This window comes from Canis aureus, chromosome 10 (assembly GCF_053574225.1).
Source record: "Canis aureus isolate CA01 chromosome 10, VMU_Caureus_v.1.0, whole genome shotgun sequence".
NCBI lineage: Eukaryota > Metazoa > Chordata > Mammalia > Carnivora > Canidae > Canis > Canis aureus.
Genome location: NC_135620.1, coordinates 2,920,777 through 2,947,248, shown reverse-complemented (window position 1 = coordinate 2,947,248; position 26,472 = coordinate 2,920,777). Strand labels below are relative to the sequence as shown.

Genomic DNA, 26,472 nt, shown 5'->3' with positions numbered 1-26,472 from the left:
CCTTTCCTCTGGGCTCTTGGCTTCTCAGGTCCTCATCACATTGATAGCTCTTCAATGCCTTAAGATAGAACAACAAAAAATGCTTTTCCATATTCTCTGGTTGTGCATGGTATGATGTTTGAACTATAACAAGTTAGGATGACACTACAAGAAAGAGAAATGTGATTAACTTATCAGTGGCTTAGAGCTCCCGTTCATATGGCTTAAAGTTTTTCTAGACTTCAGAATCCTGAAATTGATGAATGCAATTAAAAAAAAATAGGGACTTTGTAATTCTCTGAAAAATATAAGTACTTGATTATATGTGCTCTTTTATGTCTTTCTTCCCTCAATTAGACCATAAATTTATGGGTACAACTCAGATATATTTTATCTCTGTCTTTTCACATTATGTCAGCAAATACTCCATAGAACTGAATTGAGTAGGATGCATACTATCCCAATCACATCACTAAATTGTGTCTAGATAGTTTTAACTTGGAACTCTCCTGACAGGAAATAAAATGGGTTTTTGCACTAAGAAACAGACAGAGGGGTGCCTGGCTGGCTTAGCTGGAAAAGCATGTGGCTTTTGATCTCAAAGTCATTTGAGCCCTACATCGGATGTACAGATTACTAAAAAAAAGTAAACAAACTTAAAAAAAAAGAAACAGACAAGTAGCTAGAAATTAACCATCATTTGCTACTTCTGTGTATCACTGGTTCTGGTAGTTATACAGCCTTTGTAAAGATTATAAATGATTTAAAACAACTGAAATGTCCATCAACTAGGAACTGATTCAATATACAATGCATTTATCAATATTAAAGAGAAAGAGGCAAATAAATCCATATGCACTGATGTAGAATACCTCCAAAAACTGGGCAAGAAGAAAAACAATTCTTTTTTGCAAACCTACTGCTTCTATATTCTTGGTCTCAAATTGTGTTAAGTACTTTTTTTCTTAAAAGATTTTATTTGAGAGAGAGAGAGAGAGAGAGAGAGAGAGAGAGGCAGAGACACAGGCAGAGGGAGAAGCAGGCTCCATGCAGGGAGCCTGATGTGGGAACTGATTCCGGGACTCCAGGATCACACCTCCAGCGGAAGGCAGGCGCTAAACCACTGAGCCACCCAGGGATCCCAAGTACTTATTTTCTTATTCACTTCTAGCAAAGAACAAACGGAAGCCTGGCTATGCCTTGAAATTGCAAGCCTTTGTGAGAAGAAATTTTAGATAAAATTAAGGGAATTGTTGATGCAGACACAAAAAGGCAACAGAATTTTGTAGAATAGAGCCACTTAGGAGAATTTTGTAAGGTTAAGGTGAAGACAGGAAGCATTCATAAAAGTACAAGTCCTACCTGCTTACAAATGTAACCATTAGAGCATCTTGTGACAGTATTTGTGAAGTCCCTTTCTGAGATTTCTGGACTTAAATAGTATAAAGTTTTCTTCAATGATGTTACATTTATTCTTAAAATACCCTGTGCTAATTTGTTTCTATGGATAACCAGATTCCTACTGTCATCTGTGGCCCTCTTCTGTGGATATGAGGTAGGGATCATTTTGCTTGGTAGAAAGCCTGAAAAATGTCATTTTTTTGTTTTTGTTTTTTTACTTTTGGGCTAAAGGAAATTTAATAGATCGGTGACCAATCAATAACTTGTTCTAAACCTATGTGCAGAAGAGATTTTGTTGGGGAAGGATAATGTGTATAGTGTGCTAATAATTATAAAGGTATGTAAGAAAGAATATGCTCACATATGCACAAAATCTCTCTGCAAATGCACACACCATACCTAGGCAACAGAGATGCTGGGAGAAGCCCAGGAAAGGCATCAGGGTGGGAGGGACATGTACTTTCACCTTATGTATGCCCTTTTGTACTATTTTGACTTTTTGTTTTTTTCAACCATTAGCATGTTATTCAGGAAAATAATTTAAGATGTTTTCTAAATACAAGAAAAAGGATTGAAGGGGGAGAAACTTAAAATTTCTATATAATTTCACAACCACCATGCAAGATAGATGTGTTATTCTTACTTATTTCACAGAGAGATGAAATACTGACTCAAAATCATAAAGCTAGAGGTAGAGCCTAGGTAAAGCTGAATCCAAAGCAAACTGGTATCTTTCAGTTTTTTACTTTTAACACATAAATAACTTGGATTGTAGTTATGAACAAACTGCAAAAAAATTTAACAATGAAATTTAGTTGATATAATTAATACAATTTAAGCTCCCTAGATGCAACACTGTTATTAAGAGTTTTCTATGCTGTAAAATAAATGGCTACAGTAAATGAGAAGGTATAATTTTTCTAAGGTAATAAAAATTCAATTAAAATTCAAAGACTTGGGATCCCTGGGTGGCGCAGCGGTTTGGCGCCTGCCTTTGGCCCAGGGCGCGATCCTGGAGACCCAGGATCGAATCCCACGTCGGGCTCCCGGTGCATGGAGCCTGCTTCTCCCTCTGCCTGTGTCTCTGCCTCTCTCTCTCTGTGTGACTATCATAAATAAATAAAAAAAATTAAAAAAAAAATTCAAAGACTTTTCCAGGACACCTGTGATTTCTACCTGCCTTTTCAACTCCTCAGACTGTGCTCCCCGCACCACCCCTGGAGCTGTCTACTGAGTAGATACAAATGCATGGATGTAGCTCTCCTGTGCTGGGTGGATTCTCCCTAGAGGTCTCCTTACCCATGGGTTTTTAGGATCTTCTCCTCTTCATTGGCCCTACTGTTTCCATTCTATTTCTTGCCTGCAGGCTTGTTAAGGGGCATCTTCTTAGCTGGGATGTTCTAAGCCAGCACCTCTATATATTTTCTGTACCGACCCCATTATTTTAATTTGTTGTCTGCATCTAATTCACACTTTCCACAGTGCACGAGCCTACTTTCGGCTCCCCACTGGGAAAGCTGTGGTCTTATGACAACACCAGGACACCTCTCTCCCCAACCATGCTTTTGTCCTAAACCCAAGCCAATCACACTTCTCAACCTTTCCTACCACCAAGGTTTGTGCACACAGGGCCCATGGCTAGGACGACCCATGATCTGCTCTTCTACTTGGCAAGCTTCTCTAAGGCAAAACAGAATGGGGTTTAGGACACAGCATTGGCAAGTTACTGGATTTCCCTAAACTTGTTTCCTTACCTGTCAAGTGGTGGTTAATAATAAGATGTTGTGAGGATTAAATGAGTTAATGTGTGAAATGCTTAAAAGAGTGCCTACCACATAGTAAGCTGTTATGATAATCAATAATTCACTTAAAAAATACAAACACACACAGATATACAGAAAGAGAATGTGCATGCATGTGCTAGCTCATCCCAAATAGTTCCCTCCATTCATGGTCCTGTTTTCCCCCTGAATCCATAAATTCCTTAAGGACAAGAACCAGCAAAAGCAGTCTCAGTACGTTTTTTTGGGTATGTGTAGAAAACAAAAGACAAAAACAACCTATGTTTTGAAGATTACAAAGTTTTTCCAAGAAGGGCTTAAAACCGAAATATCAATCTGTTCCAGACTTGTTGTTTTCTATTTTTTAAAATACGTAAACAAGAAATTACTCAACTTCCTACATTGCTTCTATTCATAAAGCTGACTTCTTAGTTGGTAGCACTGTGACTATGAATAAGCAAACGCATTTTGATGAAACTTTGAATTCTGGTTCTAAGGAACCCAAACACCCACTTAAAAGATAACATGTGTGCACACACACGACACATCACGTTCTTAGCTGAGACCATGACTAATTGAAACATAAAAACTTAATGATGCCAGTTTAATCTCAAAGCCACAAAACGGCAGGTTCAAATTTCAATGGCTCATAAATCATCTGTAAGATTGATGGAAAGCTCTATTCTATTAGTTCACTCATTTCATTTCTTAGCTCTTATAAAAGTTCTATATTTGGCCCCACATGGGACCTATTGTTTGAAAAAGTCTTATTCTCTGCTAGGGCTTGAAATAATGTGAAAAGGGTGAAAGTACGCTAACAGTGCATTGTCATTAAACAGTCTTACATCTCCTGCCTATTGAAGGAAAATAACAACTTGTCATAAATGGGAAGGCACAGCAAAGAGAACCAATTTGGGTAATTTTCACTGGAATAAAGTAAGATGGGGAGAAACTATTCTACTAATTTGTGAAAATCTGCTCGAAGAGAAAAATTTTGTAGGTATTGAGGAAGAAGCGAACTTCAACACAGCCCACTCTAGGAATAAAGTCAAACACTCAGCTGAACTCTCTAGCATACAGTTAGCTGGAAATGTCAGGAGAGCCACTGAACCAGTCAATCTCAAGTGAAAAAGATACACTGAATAACCTCTGCAGCTTCTAGAAATTCTTTAACCCCATATGCACCTAACAACAGAACCCCAGAATACATAAGGCAAAAATTTCTCTATTTGATAGCAGAATATATATTTTTCTCAAGTGCACATGGAACATTCTCCAAGATAGACGATATGTTAGGCCACAAAACAAGCCTAAATGTATTTAAAATGATTGAAATCATATAAAATATGTTCTCCAACCATAAGGTAATGAAATTAGAAATCTTTAAGAGAAGGATATTTTGGAAATTCACAAACTTTTTAAAGATTTTATTTATCCATGAGAGACAGAGAGAGAGAGAGAGAGAGAGGCAGAGACACTCACAGGCAGAGGGAGAAGCAGGCTCCATGCAGGGAGCCCGATGCGGGACTCAATCCCAGGACCCTGGGATTATGCCCTAAATCGAAGGCAGATGCTCAACCACTGAGCCACCCAGGTGCTATTCACAAACATATTTTTAAGATTTTTTTTTAAGATTTAATTTATTTGAGGGAGAGTGAAAGAATGAGTGCAAGTGGAGGGAGCAGAGGGAGAGGGACAAGCAGACTCCACTGTATGGAGCCAGATGAGGGGCCCAATCTCACAACCCTGAGATCATGACCTGAGCTGAAATCAAGAGTTATTTACTTAACTGACTGAGCTACCCAAGCGACCCAATATGTGGGGTTTAAATAAAATATGGATCCAAAGAGAAATCACAAAGGAAAGTAGAAAATACTCTAGGATAAATGATGCAAAACCCACAATATACCAAAGCTTATGGATAGGCAAAATCATGCTTAGGTGAAAATTTATAGTTGTAAATGCTTGTAAGAAAGATCTGAAGTTAATAATCTAATTTTCTACCTTTAGGAAACAAAACAAACAAAACAAAACTAGACCCAAAGCAGAGGAAGAAAGTAACAAAGATCTGAGCAAAAACAAATGAAACAGAGAATAGAAAAATAGGCAAATCAGTGAAACCAAAAGTTAGTTCTTTGAATAGATAAAAATTTACAAACCTTTAGCTATACTGACTAGGCAAAAAGAAGACTCAAGTTACTATGAAATGAAAGAGGGCATTACTACCAACACTGCAAGAATAAAAAAGGATTATAAGGGAATCTTACAATTGTATGCCAATGAGCAAGACAACCTTGATGAAATGGACAAATCACTAAAGAGATACAAACTATAGAAACTAACTTAAGTAATAGAAAACATGAATAGATCTATAATAAGTAAAGACAGTCAGTATACAAAAAACTCCCCACAAGGAAAAGTCCAGGCCAGATGGCTTCACTGGTAAATTCTACCAAATAATTGTGTAAGAATTAATGCCAATCCTTTTCAAACTCTTTTAAAAACCAGCAAAGAAGAATTACTTCATAATTCATTATATGAGGCCAGCATTACATTGACATTAAGCCAGAGAAAGACATCACAAGAAAATTACAGATCAATACCTTGTATGAATGTAGATGCATAAATCCCCCTGGGCTGCCGGGGAGGGGAGGGAAGGGATGGGGCTGGATTCAGGTGGATTCCCGCCTGGAATGGCAGATGGCCTCCGTGATGGAAAGGGAGAGGGTGATCCTCTCCGCAGAGAACCCTCAGTCCTTTGAGCGCAGTGTGATGGGATTTTACAAGATATGTGGCCTGTACTCTCAAAAAAAAATTGTATTTTGGAAATATTTAGATAAATACAAGAGTTGAGACCATCTAAAAAAAAAATACAAAAAAAAATACTAGCAAATAGTAGCAACCTGAATTTTGCAACATATAGAGGACAAAACCCACACAATCATTATAATAGGCAGAGAAAAAGCCCTTGCAAAATCCAAAATTCATGATAAAAACACTCAATAAGCTTGAAATAGAAGGGAACTTTTTCAATCTGATAAAGGGCATCTATGGAAATCCCATAGCTAACATCATACACAATGGTGATAGTCTGAAAGCTTTCTCCTCAAGATCAGAAACAACACATGGATATCTATTTGCACTTCTGTTCAACATTACATTAATGGGGGGTCTAGCCAGGGACAATTTATTTATTTATTTATTTATTTTTTTAATTTATGATAGTCACAGAGAGAGAAAGGGAGAGAGGCAGAGACATAGGCAGAGGGAGAGGCAGGCTCCATGCACCAGGAGTAGCCAGGGACAATTAAGCAAGAAAACAACAGGACTCTAGATTGGAAAGATGTTAAACTACCCCTATTTGCTCATGAGATGACCTTTTATATAGGAAATTTTAAGGTATCCACTAAAAGACTATTAGACCTAGTAAAGGAGCTCAGCAAGGTTGCAAGGATAAAAGATCAATGTACAAAAATTAATCATATTTCTACAAAAATTAAATGGAGAAGGTATCTTCTCTTCAAGGACTGAAAGACTTCCTATTTTAAAATTTTAATTATTTTTAAAATAATTTATTTGAGAGAGACAGAGAGACCACGTGTGGGGTGAGGGACAGAAGAGAGGGAGAAGCAGACTCCCTGCTGAGCAAGTAGCTTGATCCCAGGATCATGAGATCATGACCCAAAGTCAGATGCTTAACTGAGCCACCCAGGTGTCCCAATATAATATGTTTTTTTAATTAAAAAAAATTTTTTTTAAAGTGGGCTTCATGTCCAGTATGGAGCCCAACGTGGGGCTTGAACTCAACCCTGAGATCAAGACTTGAGCTGAGATCAAGACATGGATTCTTAACCGAGCTTCCTAGGCACCCCAAAGACTGAATATTATTCTAAAGCAATCTGCAGATTCAGCATAATCCCTATCAAAATGCCAGCTGGCATTTTTGCACATTGAAAAATTGATCTTAGAGTTTATATGGAAACACAAGGGACCCTCTATAGCCAAAACTATCTTGAAAAAGAACAAAGTTGGGAGGACTCACACTTCCCTATTTTAAAACTTACTACAAAGCAATAGTAATCAATATCATGGGATACTGGCACGAGGACAGAAAGGGAGACCAGTGGAATAGAATTGAGAGTCCAGAAATAAACTCATATATTATGCTTAACTGACTTTTGACAAGGGTACCAAGACCACTCAATGGGGGGGGGGAGGGGAGGAGAATAATTTGTCCAACAAATGGTACTGGGACAAATGTATAGCCACATGCAGAAGAATGAAGTTTGACCCCTATTTGACACCATATGCAAATACTAGCTTAAAATAGGTCAAAGATCTGAATATAAGAACTGTAAAAGGGCAGCCTGGGTGGCTCAGCGGTTTAGTGCCGCCTTCAGTCCAGGGCCTGATCCTGGAGTCCCAGGCTGGGCTCCCTCCCTGCCTGCTTCTCCCTCTGCCTGTGTCTCTGCCTCTCTCTCTCTCTCTGTGTGTGTCTCATTAATAAAGTCTTAAAAAAAAAAAAGAACTGTAAAATTGTCGGAAGGTTTTGTCACCCTCAATTAGGCAATGGTTTCTTAGATATGATACCTAAAACACAAACCAAAGAAAAAAGCAGATAAACTGGACTCCATCAAAATGAAAAACTCATACTGTGAAAGATACTCTCAAGAAAGTGAACAACTTAAAGAACAGGATAAAATATTTGTATATCATATATATGATAAGGGCCTAGTAATCTGGAAGTATAAAGAACTCTTACAACTCAACAACAAAAAGACCACCCAATTAAAAAAAAAATTGGCAAAGGACTCAGATTTTTCTCTAAAGACATTCAAGTGGCTAATAAGCACTTGAAAAGTTGCTCAACATCATTAGTCATTAGGGAAATGCAAATCAAGAGCATAAGGAGATGGTTTTAAAAAGGAAAATACTAAGTGCTAGTGAGGATGTGGAGGAACTGGAACCCCTGAACACTGCTGGTGGGAGTAAGAAACTGCAACTGCTCTGTATAACATTTTGGCAGTTTTTCAAGTCAGAGCTACCACATGACCCAGCAATTCCACTCCGAGGGACAGACCCAAGTGAGCTGGAGATAAGTTCATAAACTTGTACGCCAACGTTCACAGCAGCGTATTTGTGATAGCTGAAAGGTGGAAACAACAAATGTCCATCGCTGGACAAGCAGACGAACAAAACGTGGTACACACCCATACAGTGGTATATTATTCAGCCACAAAAAAGGATGAGTACTGATTAAAGGTATAACATGGAAGAACTTGAAAATGTTACACTACATGAAAGAAGCCAGATGCAAAAGGCTACGTATTCTAGGATTCCATTTACGTGAAATGTTCAGAATGGGTGGATCCACAGAGACAGAGAGATTAGTAGTTTCCAGGATGGCAGGGGGAGGGCAGGGGTGAGAGGTTACTGTTCATGAGTATAGGGCTTCTTTGGGGGTGATGTAAATGTTCTGGATTAGGCAGTTGTGATGGTTGTACAACCTAGTATAGTCACAACTATACTAAAAACCACGGAATTGACTTATCCTTCAAAAGGTTAAATTTTTATGGTATGTGAATTATATCTCAATTGAAAAGATAAAAATCTTCAACCTACCAATTTGAGAATTTACTACTTTTATTGGTTTACTGTAGTGGGAGTTAAGTTCTCATCCCTTAGGGATGCTGAAGTAAAAGGCTGAAAATTCACTGCTCAAAAGGTTTATACACACTGATAATCCTTCAAGCATAGAATTCAATATAACATAAAATATTTCAACATTTTCCTCATCAAAACAGCAAAAAATATTTCATTTACACATAAAATTGCTCTCTCCCAACTTTTTAGAATTTGCCATTTTTAAAGAGTACTGTACAAATCAGGTAGAAAATCATCATGGGTAGATGCAATTCATTACTCATCAGTGCGTAGTTTGGAAAATTTTCCATATACTCATTCCTTCATCCCACAAATATTTATTGAGTCCTTACTATGTGAAAACCACTTTACAAGGCTGGGGATACAGTGGCCAGCAACACAGCTAAACGTTTCTGCTGCTGTGGGGCTAATGCTCTGGTGAAGGTAGTAGGTCAACCACAAAGCAGTAAGAGATGATCAGAGAGCACGGAGACCCTAAAGAAAGTAAAACAGAGGAACTCCACGGAGTGCCTGAGCAGGCAGTGCCTCTGCTCTGGACTACGTTGGCATGGGAGGAGCCACTGTGAGAACGCCAACAGGAGCAGCGTCACTGTTCCTCCTGTGGGGATTCATGAGCACATTCTGTCTCCGAAACACACATGTGAGATTTGGGTATGTGATCTCCAAGTCGGCCTTCCGAACACAAGTGGGTCAATGATACTCAATAGCACGGTCTTCTTATTTTATTATTTATTTATTTTAATACAAAGCTTTGGCATTAGCAATTTTATGAAAAAATAAAATGTACTAAAAATAAACGCTTGTATGGCATGATTGGTAAATGATGCACAAAAATAGGTTCTTTTTTCCTTGAAGGCAATCAGTCAGAAAGCAGTTTTTTCTTCTTCAAAACCACTCTACCCTGTGGAATGAAAGGGAAAAAAAAGAAGTCAAGAATCAGTTAAAGGGGAATTGCCAATATTTTAAAATAACAGAGAAAGTGATCCTCACTGAGGGGTGGCCTGGCGCTGTCCCCAACTACTTCCCAGCCCTGTCTGGTAAAGCCAGGAAGCCACTGGCATCTTCCTGAACTTAGCAGCTTCAGATCTGTGATCAAGTGGCTCAGTCACCTTGGAAGTGTGTGTGTCCTCCCACCAGGAACATGGACAAAAGCCCAGGCTAATAGCATCTCGTTTAAAAATTCAGGGACGGGGCACCTGGGTGGCTCAGTGGCAGAGTACCTGCTTTTGGCTCAGGGTGTGATCCCAGAGTTCCGGGATCGAGTCCCACATAGGCTCCCCACGGGGAGCCTGCTTCTCCCTCTGCCTATGTCTCTGCCTCTCTGTCTCTCGTGAATAAATCAGTAAAATCTTTAAAAATAAATAAAAATGCAGGGGCAACTATACTGGTTGCTGGTTCACAACTTTTCCTGGTTTGAATGTATGTTCTCAGGGCCGTGTGTCCTGGAATCTGTAGTTGTTTCTTTATAATAGGATCCCCCTTTATATCTCATGCAAGAAGGTCAATCTTTACTTTGAAATAAAATTTGCAGAACCCAGCCCTCCAGGGCTTATGACTCTCATGGGACTTCCCCAGACTGTATGCACACACATCTGTCCCTATAGCAGGTGCCTGACAGTACCTGGGGCCTCTGCAGCCTGGCACTGTGGGGCTGCTCTAGCTCACTGAAGCCCTGTACGGCTGGCTCACTTCCTTGGCTCCCCATTTGTGTCTTTAGTGCTGCTTCCTCTTCTCTCTGCTCAGTTCCAGAGCCACGTTCCTTGCCTCTCAATCTCTAATCACACATTGCTCCAGCACTACTTCATGTCCTCTCTTCCCCATGACTTCCTCCCTTAGATACATACTCTCACCTCACCCATCATCCTGCCTGCAGTCTCTACGCTAGAGCAACTTTTCGGCCACAGGAATCCTCTTTTTGCTGAAAAGCCTTACATATTAGTCGCTGTTTCCAAGAACACAGTCCAAATTCTGCAGCTGGCCTACTGCCGCCACCACTTCCAGCAGACACAACCAGCTCACAACTCTCTGGTCCTGTTCCATGAGCACCCCATCCAGGAAGCCTCTGTTAACTTCCCAGGGCGTGAGCAGGGCCCACAAGCTCTCTCATCACTTCAGCAGGCGCCATAAGCCTGGCCATAAGCCTGAGCGCTGCGCAAAGCAGCCCCATTCCCACAGCACCCCTGCAGGGCAAGGCCATTCACAACTTCACACAGAGCTCTGGACTTGACTGGTTACTGCAGCCCTGCTGAACATAACACACTGATTTTACAAAATTTTCCCAGATAAATCAGATGTTAGATATAACAACTTTCAATGGGCAAATCAAGATTTTTAAGCTGACTTTATTTGGGCTGCTCTTCTAAGGTAAAATCGCTGCAGCCACAAGATTAAAGGGACTTGTGAAAACCAAAAATGACCACTACAGAGACAGTGCAGAAGTCCAATCCAAGGTCCTCATTGCCTTTGATCTTCTCTGTGTCATCACATTTCTAGAAAGCCAACAGTCTTCTTCTACCACATTATCCAGAGCCCTGGGATGGCTCTCTGGAGTAGTCAAAGATGAGCAATGCAAAGGGAGGAGGTAGACCCAGAAACATCGAGGTTGAATTCCAGGCCCTTCTTCCTATGGCATTTCTCAGGGAATCCCCCAGCCCCTTTGGGCCTCAGGTTATTCTGTGTATGTATCTTAGGCTCAGAGTGGCTAAAAGGAGAAGTAAACACTAGCAGAAAGAAGAGGATTTGTTATAAAATTGGGGGCATGTTGAATCTTTGCTGGTGTTATGACAAGGAAGGCTGTCTCGGAAAAATAAGCAATCCTTGATGGGTGCCAGTGTAACCAAAAGGTACTCGACTGAGAACCAGAAATTGAAAATTTTTAGTTCTGTGTTTTCTCAAACTGCAAGCGGTCTCCTATTAATGGACTGAAAAAGCCATGCAGAATTCCCAACCAGCATTAACAACAAAGTGTAAAGGAGGATCGGTGAATACTGTGTGTAGGGAGGAAGACAACTGTAAACTTTGTCAGTTACACACTGGGAATGTCACAATGTAAAATGTAGTTCTTACAGTGGTAGGTGGTAAAAAAGTTTTCAAATCATTGCTTAATATTTAAGGTTCTAAAAGGGGCAGCCAGCCAGCAGGGCATGCAAGCCCTCTTCTCAGGCTCTGACTTGCCCCAGAAAAGGACCATTGAGGACAGACAAGTGAAGAGGGGCTCTCAGAACTACAGGGAACCTCTGGCCTCCTCCCACTCAGGGTCTGCCTCCAAACAGTGCTAGCCTTGTAGCTCATTTCTGTCTGCAGCTCCCTGGCTTGCAAAGCATCCCATGTCAGAGACGGATACTGCCAACCAGCACAAAGCTCTTCCTTGTACTCAGTGGTGCTCTACCTTCCTGTGGATATCTTGAGAGCTCCCCACTACACAGTAAGCTCCCGCTGTATGTGCACTGGTCAGTCCCCATGGGACTGTGATGAGTGTCAAACAGGGTAACTGGGGCAGACTCAGAGCCTGACAGGAATAGGCTGTTGGGAAGTACTTGGCAAACCATTGCTGTTTTCATCTTTGCGAGCCCTTCAAATACTTGGAGACCTCCTTCACATCACCCTCAACTTTGCTCTTTAAGCCAAGCATCCCCAAGGCATCAAAAATGATTACACTTTCAAATCCTTTTACACTGAAACAAGTTAATGTTCCTCTTAAGAGTGTGAGCAGAACAGGGCGCCTTGGTGGTTCAGTAGGTTGAGGGTATGACTCGATTTCAACTCAAGTCAGATCACAGGGTTGTGAGGTCCAGCCCGGCATCTGGCTCTGTGCTCATTGTGAAGTCTGTGTGAAATTCTCTCTCTCCCCCTCCCTTTGCCCTTCCCCTGCTTGTTCTCATGCTCTCTCTCTAAAATCAATCTTTAAAAAAACAAAAAAACAACAACCATGAGCAGAACAATTCAGAACTACTGAAGAGAGTCAAATAGCAGCACTCATTCCTTTGATCAGGCTCCTAACTTTCCGTCACTATGCCTCAGGAGCTAGCTCAGCAAGAATACTGGCGGGGTTGACTCTGACCTGCTGCAGAGCTAGGGCTTCCTGGCCTCGGGTTATGCCACAGGAGTTTATATTTGCTACAGTTACTGCACATTAACCACAGCAGGGTTCATTTCCTTCTGCTGAGATGGTTTTGAAACTTGAATGTCTGGGTTATTATACTCCTGGGCAGATCCTTGGGCATGAGTTCTATGAAGTCGAATCTAGGAACTGAGAAAGAACACTGGAGGATACCTAGCTGAACCTCCCATTCCGCTCAAAATCCGTCTGCATCATTGTCTGACCTCACAACGCAACTCGTGCCTCAAATGAAAACAATGAAAATACTTACTGTTCTCATGTTGAGGGAAAAATAGACTGATACAAACATAAGCTGGTGAACACTGAGATTTAATGAGTTTTTTGGAATGATGAAGTAGAGCAGCAAACCTCCTTTGGGAGCTGAAGTTTACTAACATTGCTTACTTAGGTACTAAGAAATTGGGAGTACGGAAAATTATATATATAAATATATTTACCTTGGATGTTATTTGCTGCTTTGACTCTTTATAATTGCAAAGCCTCAACATTTACTAGATTTGTTTGCAGTGTTAAAAATTAAAGCACAATTAGTCACGGTTGAGTATTTAAATAATATTTTGACACAATAGAAGGGGAGTGACCTCAGATTCATGGACTTGATTGACTTCAGATCAGGAAATAGCCTCAAGCCGTGGATAATTGTGCAGTGTGGTGAGGGCGGAGGGCGTGCATTTAGCCCTAGCAGGGCAGCCATCCACGCACTGCAGCCAGGCTTGGGGCCGCCTGGGTTCCACCACATGCCAGCCCTGACATGTGGCCCACACTGCTTCCTTTTGCCTACAGGGTTTCACCCGCAACTAGACTGGGTCAAGGTCTTGCTAAAATCACAATATACAAGTTCAGTGTAACACCAGCAGAAGAGTAAACTATAATAGTAGGTAATATGTGGGGAGGTGAATTTTACTATCAACTTCCAAATTGTTAACATGTGAAAAGATGGAATCTACTTATATAGAAGACTATCTCACACATGAATGAGGTTACCTAGAAAACTAAAGTAGCAATTAAATTGAAAAGGCAATCTCATTTTGGCTGCAGTTTTTGGTAAAGGCAAAAAAGGAAGTAAGATAGATTTCAAAGAATTCATTGATGAAGAATAATTAGATTTATGTACTAATAGAAACTTTCCTCTGGAATTAAAACCTCATAGGAATTTTTCATCAAATTCTTGGGAAGGAGACACTGAGTAAGAGTGACTATTATTTTTCATCCTCCACAATTAAAACGGCCTTTAAAATATTAAGTAATTCATGTTTTATTGAAAATCAACATATAAAAGCACAACAGGAGCGAAAAACATCACCCCAAATTCTACTAAATTAGGGTAATCACCATTAATATTTTGGTGACCATTCTTTCATGCACTATGTCCACACACACACACACACACACACACTCTCTCTCTCTCTCCCAATGGGATCATGAAAATCCTTCAGAGAAGTTCTGATTGGAGGCACAGAAATATTATCAGGATGAACAACTGCAGTATCAATCCTTTACAAAGGCTCATGGGAGAAGGGTTGGCCTAAGACATGGATCTAAGATCAATGTTTAGATTGAGTCATGCAGGCATTTATGCGTGGAACTGAAATATTATGGCCCAGGGACCCTGATTTCTAAAAGGTAACGTCTATAGAGCCTTCTTTAAACTATCTGATGCATGACCTGGTATCTGGCAGATCTTTGGTGGCAGCAAGGTGATCATTACATCACTGAACAGTTTTCTATAAGTGCCCAGAGTGCCCCTACTTGCTGTGATTGGTTTTCACTCATTTGTGAAAAATTTAAGGAGTGGGTTACATCATCATCTAGTTTGATGTGGTCACTGTGAGAGTAAGCAAATGAGGTGATTGCAGGTGAAATCACCATTTCTCTACAAACTGAGGTCTGAATCACAGGACTCACAGAGTTCCTGTGATTCTGTATTATTTCATGGAAGAAAATGAAATTGATTTACCAAATGATAAAGGCAGCTATGGTCATCTTGTTCACAGGACTGGAAGAATCTCATTGGAACTGTTCAGCTAACATTTATTGAGCACTTATTATGTACCAGGCACTGTGCTAAGCACTGTATATGCTACTTCGTACAACCTATGATGTACTCCTGCCGTTATTCCTGTTTTCTGCATGACTAAAATGAGCTTCTGAGAAATACAGCTGCCCAGGTCTCCCAAGTAGAAAATGGAAGAGCAGGGAGTCAAACCCAGGCTACGTCTGACTCTAGAGCCTGAGCAATTAATACTTGCTATGTTGATGTAAACCTGCATCGGGTAGGTTGACGTGCTGGATGGAGCAGCTGAGACTACGCGCCAGCAGGCTAAAGATGCCAAGTGACCATGGCATCCTCCCAACCTGTGCTAGGCCAGGGATGCCAAAGGGCACTTCTTAAAAGTATCTAGATCAGGTTAGAGATAATAAAATCAGGTCATTATAAGCAGAGGTTACTTGCCCATTTGTTTCCATAGCTGGACAATGAGTGTTCCATTAAATCAATTACAGGAGCTTGGCTGGTTATTATTAATAAGTTAAAATGCCAGAGCATAAGTGAGTGTGGAGAGCACAGGAATTCCACCTGTGCCAATTTAGGTTCCTATCTGGGCTGTGTCCCAGGGATAAGTTCACCTCAAACTAGCTTTCATGAATACTGGTAAAGAAAAGGACTCAATAAAAAAAAAAAAAAAAAAAAAAAAAAAGAAAAGGACTCAGTAATACCTTACAGTTAAATGCCTTGAATTTAAAACAAACTAACTAACAGAACCAAAAACCTTTCCTGCATCTTACCCCTGTGGAAAGCTATCCTAGAAAATCACTGGATCAAATGGACCTTAACAGTCAGCTAGCTCAGTTTTGCATACTCCGAAAAATCTCTGACCTACAACAGTCCAGACAAGTAACATGCAGCTTTTGCCTGCACTTCTGGTCCTGAGCACTCCCCACGGCAAACCAGTTCACTCGCAAGGAGCCTCACTGACAGATGTTCTTCCTTTCACTGAGATGAAATTCACCTTCCTGTCATCTGCCCACTGGTCCTCATCTTGCCCCATAGGAATACAGTTTATACTTATTTTGTTTTCCCCTGACAGTCCTCCCAATATTTGGAAACAGCGGGTCTTCCCAATTGCTTCTTTCTTATAGGCTAAACATCGAAGTCACTGTCCCCTGACCACAGGCCAGGGTACCAGTGTTCCATCAAAAGCTAAGTATGTAAGAATCCAGGTGAAGTCTGGTGGGCACATAGGAGTGGGACTATTCCTGCCAGTGATCCGGACACGGGCCTTCTTTATATGCTATGACTGTACTGGATCCCTTTGGCATCTGCATCACACTGCTCTTGTACTTTAAGCTTGTGGCTAACGGGAGCCCCTAGGTCTTTTTCAAGTGAGCTGTTGTTGCTGAGCAAGGTGACCTCCCCGATCTGTGTACTGACTGCAAATATATGGTCACGAAATTCATTATTTTGCTAGGGTCAGTATGAAACTGGTGGAGGCCAATTTTCACCGTATCTATGAAAATTACTCTACAAGTTTTCTTGGGGTCATGTGGCACATGCAATCCAAAAAATAATTTGTTACTTACTCATTAGCATTCAAGCTAGCTGTGGCTCTGATGATCATGTAGCAGAGTGTGAGAGCACTGAGGAGGCCAAAACTGGCAATAATAAACCATTCTTCTGTTGACAAAGGAAAGGGAGGAAATCACTCTGGGGAGAAGCTTAAGTCAAATCGATGTCAACATTTCCCTCAAATGCAACGAAGCAGACGTCAACGGAGTTGTAAGCCAAGACTGGCCCAAGGAAGTGCAGCAGGAGGAGGTTTGCCAGAGAGCTACTAACTGGAGAAGGTTAGTGGAAGTAGTGGTGAAAGCTGCAAGGGAGAAAGGAAAGCATGGCCCAAACATTTCTTCCAGTTAAGGTCTTGAGGTTTGTGGAGGAGTGTGGCCACCAAAAAGCGTGCAGTAGAAATATGTATATAAAATTGCACGTGGACAGAGATTTTTAAATTACTACTTTAGATGACAGTAAAATAGACTGGCCATACTTATATAATCTTTCCTTCTTCACTTTGTCACTTCTGCATGGTTGTGTTACTCAGTCTTAGAGACAGGCTTACAAATATAGAGTAGGGGTCCCAGAGGTCTTGTGGGTACTCCACGCAGTCCGCAGGCTGGCCTTCCGTGGCATGCAGCTCTACTTTCTTTTCTTTTAGAGACTTACAGTCTTTACTTAAATAGGACATTTCATTGGTGACTCCTGGAAAGGCCTACGCTTCACACCCCCACCTCCCCAGTGGGGAGCGGCACTGGGCTGCTCTGGTTGCGTCGAGCAGGTAGTTCACCAGGTACACGGCCCATTAGAGAGCTGAAAATCTCTGGTACCCAAAGTTTTTAGCTAGTCTCTCTCTAGATCCAGGAAGTCAGTGAATATTCTTCTTTCTTTTCAAAGTCTGTGTTGTCAAGGTAACATTCCAAAAACACTATTTACTGAGAACCTCAAAAATAACCTGTGAACTGATCTGACTTCCTAAAAAGTCTTAACTAGAAAATATTTCGTAGAGTACACACTAACTGGGGCTGGTTTAACACAGTGCTACACAGTCAAGTCCCTTCTATATCTGCAGTAAGGCAGTGGGAAGACATTTCTACTTGGAATGTCAAATGTTTCTATGCAAAGTGTGTAACGAGTGTTTCTCAATCTGGTTTCCATGAATCCCATAAATATGCAAAATTATGTATGTCTAGGAATTTGTCCAGAAAAAGGTTTTTATAATTTCACTGGACTTTAAAGGTGGTGATCTTCAAAAGGTTAAGACTTTGTTCTTCAGGATTCCAGGATGATGAGTTTGTTCTATGAGCATTTCTTGGCCATCTTGATATTTATTATTAAAATGCTTAGCAAACTCTTTCTTCTTGGTAGCTGCCAAGTGCTTCCTGGATTACAAATTCCTCATCATTCAGTGAATTTATAAGGTTTGAATTTATGTCAAAACGAACATTTAAGAACCCACGCAAAATCCACCATTTTTACCTGGAGATATTTTAAGTTAGGAAAAATGTACACTGGCATTTAAAAAAATTAAGAGATGACTGGTCATCGGTATCAAGAAGATTCGAACTCAGTGTTCTTCATTTTTTTCTTCTCAGAGACCTTTATATGTGATAAGGTGATAAGACTAACTTTTAGAACTTCTATTACATGTGTGTTTCTGCATTCTGAATATACCATCCATAGGTGTATGGCATTTCAATGATAAAAACTAGTGACCAAAAAGAAACAAACGCCATTGCAATGATCTCCACAGGGGCCCTGGGGTATTTGGGCAGCAGTCGGCTGCAGCTGGGTCCCTGATCACCTCTGTCCACCCCAGTGTGTATTTAGCACAGTGTCTTGCACAGTGGATGCTGGGCAAATGCACTGTAGTTGCTATAGCACTACAGAGCTTTGAGGGGAAAGGAGAGGTAGCTTTGGTTTAATTTAACCATGTGAAGTTATTGATGAACATGCATTAATTTGGCTAAAGGTGATTAATTTGATACATGAAGTAATATTTTTTTATCATCAAAACGTAAGATTTTGAAGGGACATTCCTGCATAAAATTTATAACAGGACCAGAACTTAATGTAGTAGGAGGTGCTCAATAAATGTCAATCAATGAAGAGCCTACAAAAACTCAGTGATAAGCAAATAACCTTTGTTTCCTTTATTGTTACTAGGTCAGTTTTAAAAAATCTCCACTCTAAAACCTGAAACCATGAAAAGCTGTTAAATCGCCAGGATATGATAGGAAATGAGTCAAACTGCATGGAAGAATACTTTTCCTGCTTTTGTGAATGAATGAAGTCTCCTTGAGTTTAGACAAATGATAGAACAAAACCTGGGAAACTGTTTATTACTACTGATTTTTGGTCAGTGAAAAACATGTACACTTCAGTTGAACAGACCACACGAGCCTTACTATGTGGAGGAAAACTCCTGTGATGGCTTTATCCATGCCACTGACTCATAGGGTGAGGCGGAGGTCCATCGGGTTTAGAGCTCGAAGCTACAGGCAAGCGACAGCACACACTGGGGAAGGAAGCACCACAGTGGTGACAGGGAGGATGAAGAGAGGCTGTTAGATGGAAAGACCATGTAGGGGATGGAGCTGAAGGAGACAGCTGGCTTGTTGCAGGGTGAATGCCCACAGGCCTACAGACACACACACGCCTGCCAGCCCACGCATACTGTACTTCGGCCTGCCCATTGACACACACACACTCGATATAATTGGAGCACCGCTTTTCTTCGTGTCAACACTTCACCAATCAAGATATTCAAAACCAGTGAGAGCGTTTTTAAAGGCACATCACCCAATGGCTCTTGGTCCACCCTGTGCACAGTGATACCAAGACACCAGACTTCAAAAAAGTGTAAAATGAAATGAGCAGCAACAGGCCATCTCAACTCCCCCCTAGAGTTGTTTGTTCATTTGTTCAAATTCGGCCCTGGTTTTTCACTAAGTTGCCTGCAGCCCAGTGCTCATGGCTGGTTACATAACACATGATGCCCTGTGTCACATTCCAACGTGACTCTTAAAATGTCCGTCTGCAAGGCAGTCATCAAAACAGGTTTATAAACAGCTCCTAAGACAAATCTCTGAACAACTACTTGTCAGATGGCAGCTATTCCTATTTATTATACACAAATACACAAGCTCCTTATTATAAGGACAGTTCTGTCTTCCCAAATACCTGTTTTAACAAAACTACCTGTCACCTTGTCCCTTACAGACTACTATCTCCCTGGCCTGGGTGACTGCCTCAACTGTCCTCTGGAGCAGTCAACACACACCAAGCAGCAGCAGCAAATCTGCTCTGCGCCTGGGTACAGGGTCCCACTTACTTGTTACTGCAATGTTGATCTCTCCCGTTCTGGGAGTGAGCTCCCCATCCTGCGCAAGAGGCGAGATTCCCGAAGTTCGAAGCGGCTCAAGGCCAAGGGAGTTTTCACTGGCGAGGTCACCTAGGGCTGATCTTCGGTTAACTGCTTGGGTTCTGGTGAGCCTTTCCATGTCAAATGCTACGTTATCAGTACATGGCAAATTTGGCTGCAAAATATTTCCAGATTAAGAGTACTTATAAGAATAACAAAATTTTTAAAAATAAAATTCTAAACATCTGACACGTTGTTGAAAAGATCTCAAATTTTTTTCCATGTGATTTCCTCTCATTTCGTTCCCCATTTACCCTTTTTCACCCAAGAGTTTTCCTTTACGAGATGATCTCTTCCAAAAAAATGATACAAAACCCCCCAAATCCACTGCAGAGTTGATGAGAAAACTGGATCATTCATCTTCATGAAGAAACAACCACCTTTGGAGGACATGGCTCACGGGCAAAGGGATTCATTGTCATTATTCTAAAGCTGACCAACAGGAAAATGTAATTACACTGGCTCTTCCATTAATGTTGAGGGAGAGCAGATAACATAAAATACTGCTTTTATCCTATTAACTTCGCTGTAATGCCCCATTTATCTGGCAGTCAGTTTTTACCTTTTGACACGAGGATAGCACACGACCAAGAGTGGATCAACATTGAAAAGACCTTTGAACTGTGAGTATACCATCTGTTTCAAAATCAAAGCATCTAACCCAGAAGGAGAGGTATAGAGCTGCCCTGGGGCCAATATCTACCAACTAAAAAAATAAACGGGTATGAAAGTGCTCTGAGGTAACAAGATGGATATTTGGTTTCCCTGGCAACCTTCAGTTCTTTTAGCAGACAGCAGGTTGGAAGCAGAGCTGGGAAGGATGGCTGAGAGAAGCTCAAGGATGGAGAAGTGACAGCCAGCCAGACCCAGAACAATGGCTTCCTGTCAGAAGTGTTCTAGATTGCCCCACGGTCCAAGTGAAAATGCTTATAATGATACCCAGTCAGAAAAGGTTTATTACAGTTTTTATAGTTAAAACCACAACAGCTTGTAATAGATTTTAGAAGGATGTTTATTGGGCAGCACTGGTGGCACAGCGGTTTAGCGCCGCCTGCAGCCCAGGGCATGATCCTGGAGACCCTGGATCGAGTCCCACATCGGGCTCTCTGCGTGGAGCCTGCTTCTCCCTCCACCTGTGTCTCTGTCTCTGTCTCTCTCTCTCTCTCTCTGTGTCTCTCTCATGAATAAATAAAATCTTAAAAAAAAAAAAGAAGGATGTTTACTAAAAACAAAAGGCAGAAGTGTCAGTACTTCAGAGAATAGGAGTCAAAAAAACCCCAAACCAAACAACCACCAAGATTGGAGGCAACAAAAAAGGCTAAGTTAATACTTCCCGAAGCATCTGTCATATGCCAGATATTACAGCAGATGCTCTACGTTAAGCCCTTCAAGCAGGGGTGATGGTTCCCCAAGGGAGACACAGCAATGTCTGGAGGCATTCTGATTGTGTGACTGTTGTGTCCTGCTACTGGCAGTTAGGAGCAGCCAGGGATGTGCGAGACACTTTCTAGTGTACAGGATGTGCACCCCACCCCCCGCCCCGGTGGAATGATCTGATCTACAGTGTCAGTGGTGCTGAAGTAGAGTAACCCTGTGTTAAACTATGTCAATGACATGATCTCTGGAGACAGGAGGAACAATCCTGCCTAACTGGACTGCTAAGCATATTTCAAATAGGACTACCTGGATGTGCTTTGGGTTGCAAAGCTAAAATGAGCAATTCATCTGTTGGATCAAATTAAACTTTCAGTTCCATAAAGAAATCATTCACCCACTCTTTTCTGAGACCTGACTTTCCTCTAAGAAGCGTTAATTTTGGATATACACTTCTGGTAAGGAAGAACTGTAAGAAGTCTCCCAGGTCCTGGGTTAGTTAGTCAGGGCAGAGCTGCCTGGCCATTGCTGAATGAAGTCCTCTGAGTGGCACCTGACCAAAGGCTGCCAGGCTGGCACTGTCCACCTTTGCTGCTTGCACCTGACAAATGCCCTGGAGAGCAAAGCCAGATTCAAGAGGAAGGAACAAAAGTGAGGACATAGTTTTATATGATGCTAAATACAGAAAGAAAAAAATCTACTATTGGATCAAAGTCAAAAGTCTATATTCTAATTCTAGTCTTAAACAAAACAAAACAAAACACAACAAAAACAACAAAACCAGAATGGAAGAAAACCCCCACCCCTCTTTCCACTGCCATTCTTCACCACATTTCCACCACCTGATAGAAGCACGCTTCCAAGTGGACTAGTTCAGTTCTCTATCTTCTCTTCTGGGAGTTCCCCAAAATGGGCTGGCCTTTAAGGACTCTAGAAGGGACCCCTGGACTCACAAGGCTGTGCGGCAAAGAGGCTTAAAACCACCCGCTCACATGACGTTAGCTTACATGTGGAGACAATACCACACAAAAGTAGTGACAAAATAGGAAACATACCACAATTCCCAGGGCCTTCAAAATATTAAGTTTGCACATTGGACAGGTACAATGTTCACTAAGCCAGGGATCCACGCAGGACTTGTGGAAAACATGCCTATAAAAAAAACGGAGAGTCGTATCACAGATTATATACTGAGTAACTATTAAACCCAAAGAAATGGAAGTTTTAGTGTCTTTTAGTGGCTTTTGGACATACTGGCAAGTCCTAAGAGACAAATACTAGGGATGCATTAAAATACAGCTGGCAGAAAATCTGCCCCCAATCTGTATGATGAGAACAGATATTTGGCTGTAACACTATTTAGCAGGTTTTTTTATTCTAGCATCTGAAGAAACTTAGGATATTGATTAGGAATGAAACAAACTATAATTTAACAGTCAGTTATCCTTTCTACAATAGCTAGAGTAAAAGAAGGGAGATTCAAAAGATATGAAGGGTAGAGTTTTCCACAAAAGTACTAATTGGTTTAGTGGAACTTGGTTTAAACGTTATTTAAAACATTATTTAAAACAACTTCTAGGGCAGCCCCAGTGGCGCAGGGATTTAGCGCCGCCTGCAGCCCAGGGCGTGATCCTGGAGACCCGGGATCGAGTCCCATGTCAGGCTCTCTGTGTGGTGCCTGCTTCTCCCTCTGCCTGTGTCTCTGCCTCTCTCTCTCTCTCTGTCTCTATGAATAAATAAAATAAAATCTTAAAAATAAAATAAAATAAAACAACTTCTAAGCAATCTATGTTACATGTTTGTGAAAGTTACAGGGTGGTTGGCAGTATTTTTAGAGATGAGCTGTGCCTAAGAATCAGGCAACACTGAGCCAACATTTTTCAGTGGAAACATTAAAAGGAGAGAAAAGGATGGGTGATTTTTTTTTTTTTTTTTAATTCAGGAGAGCGGAAAGTCACATCCTTGTAATGGAAAAGAAGTCAGTCATGGAGAGCTCTCCATGTGGAAATAATTTCTCAAGTTCAAGTACTCCTCAAGGCAGCATTTAGAAGCTAAAATGAAGCCACATGGAAGCCCAGAGTCCTGGCCACACAGGGAAAGAGAACATACATTCTGGGAACCTTTGGAGGAACTAAACTTGGGAGTCTTAGGATAAAATAAATTTTAAGAAAAATGTAAGAAAGATAAAAAATTGAAACATGGTATGCCCTTAAAACTTCGTTAATTTATAATTTACACGTGGCTTAGTTAAATGGTTAACTTTAGCTGGTTAAAAATGCAGGTTTGATAAAAAAAAAGTAAGAGTAGTCAAAAAAAGAAATTAAGAGTCTAAACTCACTGCTCCAACTGGGATCTGGAAGAAACATTCATGCTTACTTACAGCTTCAACTTTAACAATGCCTATGCACCCACCTACTGCCACTTGGTGACCTTGTACTCATTTATATGGATAAGAATAAATATCTTGAAGACTGAGTTTATCAGTGCAATGAACTGGAACCTCCTCATCCCAGAAGGCTTTTATTTAAAATATTTAAAACTGCAGGTTTTTACTTAAGGGGCAAAGGAGTCACCAAACCATAGGCAACAAGACCAAAATTTAGTATACACAAGGCACTGTCATGTCTGCTTGTCACTTGTATCCTCATATGACAGTGCTCTGACAGGGGGATGAAGGGCTCCCTATATGCAGGGCTCCACTGCGCGGGTGTTTTCAGAGCCAGGGTTTACACCCAAGCAGCTGTCAGCTGTGCCAGTGTTCACTATAGCCTGTCAAAGATTAGAACAAGGCTTCTAATCTTTCTGGAGACACAGACCCCTTTAGGTCAACTAACTGACAGGATCCTCCCCCTTACACCTGCCTAATCTCTGGCCTGTAGATCTCTGAGGGTTTGGTTAGTGTTCGGTGGGGGGTGAGTGGTTGGGAGAGGTGCTTGAGGCCAGTTTTATGTGGGGCAGATGATGGACTTTGTGCAGTTGGCAGGTGACAGGAGAGAGGAGGCTGTGTGACCTCTGATGGAGCTGCTGCCATTAGCCAGCTGTTTGTGGAAACCCTGGTTTCTACAAGCAGCAGTGGCCTGGGGCAAACAGTGGTTCGCTCTCCCCACTCCCTCCACTTGTGTTTTTGCTTTCTGTTTTTCTTAGTCTACTGCCTTTCTTTTTGATTACTGGTTGTTCAGAAAGAAGAAAATGGTATAATCTCATATTTAATTTTTAAAGCTACGTGAGTTGAATGTTCTCTGCTCATCTGTTCCTTTAGTTATAAATGGATTTTTCCTACGTTGAGCTTTTAAACTATTTCCTTATAGGTTTGTTGAAATAAAAGACAGTGTCCCTCCATCCCTCTTGGGGTACTGTAATGGACAACAAGGACTGGCCAAGTCTCCAGGGACAAACTGAGAATGGCCCCTTTCCCTGGCCAACCCAAAATCTGAAAAAAAAAGGAAAAAAAAAAAAAAAGAAAAAGGAAAACAAACTTTTCTTTAAAAAGCCAACTTTTCCTTTTGAATATTTGTCCACCCCCAGCTCTCCTACTGTTGACCCCACCCCAGTTGGCCACCTGCCTCTCCTTTGACAGATTCCCCAACAGCCTGGTTCCTGCACCTCACCTGAGGGGAGGTGGGAAGTTGTCAACCTAGCTCCCTTGCATGCCCCTCTCGTCTGAAAATAGCCCGGCAGCTTTCCTGTTCACCTACGGGCCCTCTGACACAGACCCCCAGCCTCCCTGGGGTTGCTGCTGGGATCTTGGTGGGTAACTACCCTGTGCTCCTTCTTGTCCTCCTCACCCATCTCCTTCCCCCGCAGGCACATTCCTGCAGTTGTGGAGTCTGAGCCTGCCTCCTGGCTGTGTCACCCGCAAGCTGCCAGGCAGAGGAGCGGCGAAGGTGCAAACTCCCTTGTGAGTCTCTATCAGTGATGAGCTGTTGCAGAATACTTAGAAAAGCACAGTGTGCAAATGAAAGGTACTATTAAACCCACATCAGGTGAAGTAATGTTAATGTTTCACAGGATAACCCAATAAATGGTCAGAACATATTGTGCGGGCCTCCAGCGCCAGCATACCCAGCACCAGTGACTCCTGACTAACTAACAGGTGTACCCCCTGCACCAGTCACAAAATAGAGCAGAGCAATGGCCGGGGTGGGGTGAGGGGGCCACACTGAAGGTGAGTGGTTTTCACAGCCCTGAAGCCTCTTGGTGTTGTGCAAGAACCTGGCGCAAATACAAGTACCTAGGATCCTTAAAGGTCAGAGACAGAAGTCTTTCCCTGGCCAGCCTGGCAGCAGCCAGAGGATGGAGCCCTCCTGGGCTCCCCAAATGGCATCCTGGACATAGTTTATCTGAGCAGTGGCACTCTACTTCTGAAAAGTATTCTTAACTACTAAAAAATTTTGTGGCTGACCTTTAAATAAGAAGTCTAAATAAGGTGATAGTTTCTAAGATGCACTGGCTGACATCCAAGGATGATCAGCTGTAATCAAATGACACATGTAGGAGGCCCCAGAGCAATGCCAAGTGCCATCTGTCCAAAGTAAATTAATGTGACAGAAGAGGCAAAGTAAAGGTCATGCAACAAAAAGCCAGCAATCCAGGAGAGCTCTGCTGTCTACAGATAAAAAGTCTTAGTTCAGTCTCCAGATAGGCTTGTTAAAATTAAGGACAGAGAGAAACAAAGGCACTGGGGCTTTCCTTGGTCCCTTCCTCAGAGAAAGAAGGATGGTGAGCATAGCTCCTTCCCAAAGTCTGGCTGTGTAGGGAGGAGCCGAGGGTGGTAGTCAGAGAGGGCTTATGAAGCTGGCACAGAAGGTGCTTGAATGTGATGCAGCAACAGAGCTGCAGAAGCAACACAAACTGGTAGGGGCACATTGCTAACAGAGGGAGGTCCGGGAGGAGGGAAGGAGTTGGCATGTAGAGGCTGAGGTGGGAGGAGCACATGGGGACAGATGGAGGGGAGGCTGCAAGGCTGGGTGGGGATGCAGGCACACCTGAAATATTGTGGTCAGGTAGTAAAGGGAATTTTAGGGTCAAACAGCCACACCTTCTCCATGAAGCTGATGGGGAAGCTGTCCAGCCAGAGCAAGGAGCAAGCAGATGAGCTGAGGTGTTTAAGGGAGAATGAACAAGTGAAAGAGAAGGGCTGTGAGCAGCACTCTAGGCCCAGCTTAGGGGAGGGGAGGCAGGA

General features: G+C 41.8%; 1 protein-coding gene across 3 annotated transcripts in view; it reads right to left on the bottom strand.

Annotated features, from left to right (window-relative positions):
• The window catches only part of RNF130 (ring finger protein 130), a 144,243-nt gene that overhangs the window by 25,836 nt on the left and 91,935 nt on the right, over positions 1-26,472 (bottom strand). Inside the window, exons 6-9 of one of the 3 annotated variants that reach the window (XM_077911125.1) lie at positions 22,346-22,442; positions 19,827-20,031; positions 16,525-16,618; positions 9,540-9,726 (exon numbers count right to left, since the gene is read on the bottom strand). In XM_077911125.1, coding sequence (XP_077767251.1) covers positions 9,711-9,726; positions 16,525-16,618; positions 19,827-20,031; positions 22,346-22,442 — 412 coding nt within the window. In that variant the 3' untranslated portion in view covers positions 9,540-9,710. Of the gene's footprint in view, positions 1-9,539; positions 9,727-16,524; positions 16,619-19,826; positions 20,032-22,345; positions 22,443-26,472 lie in introns of those variants that run through there. The other 2 variants (XM_077911127.1, XM_077911126.1) reach the window with 2 other exon arrangements.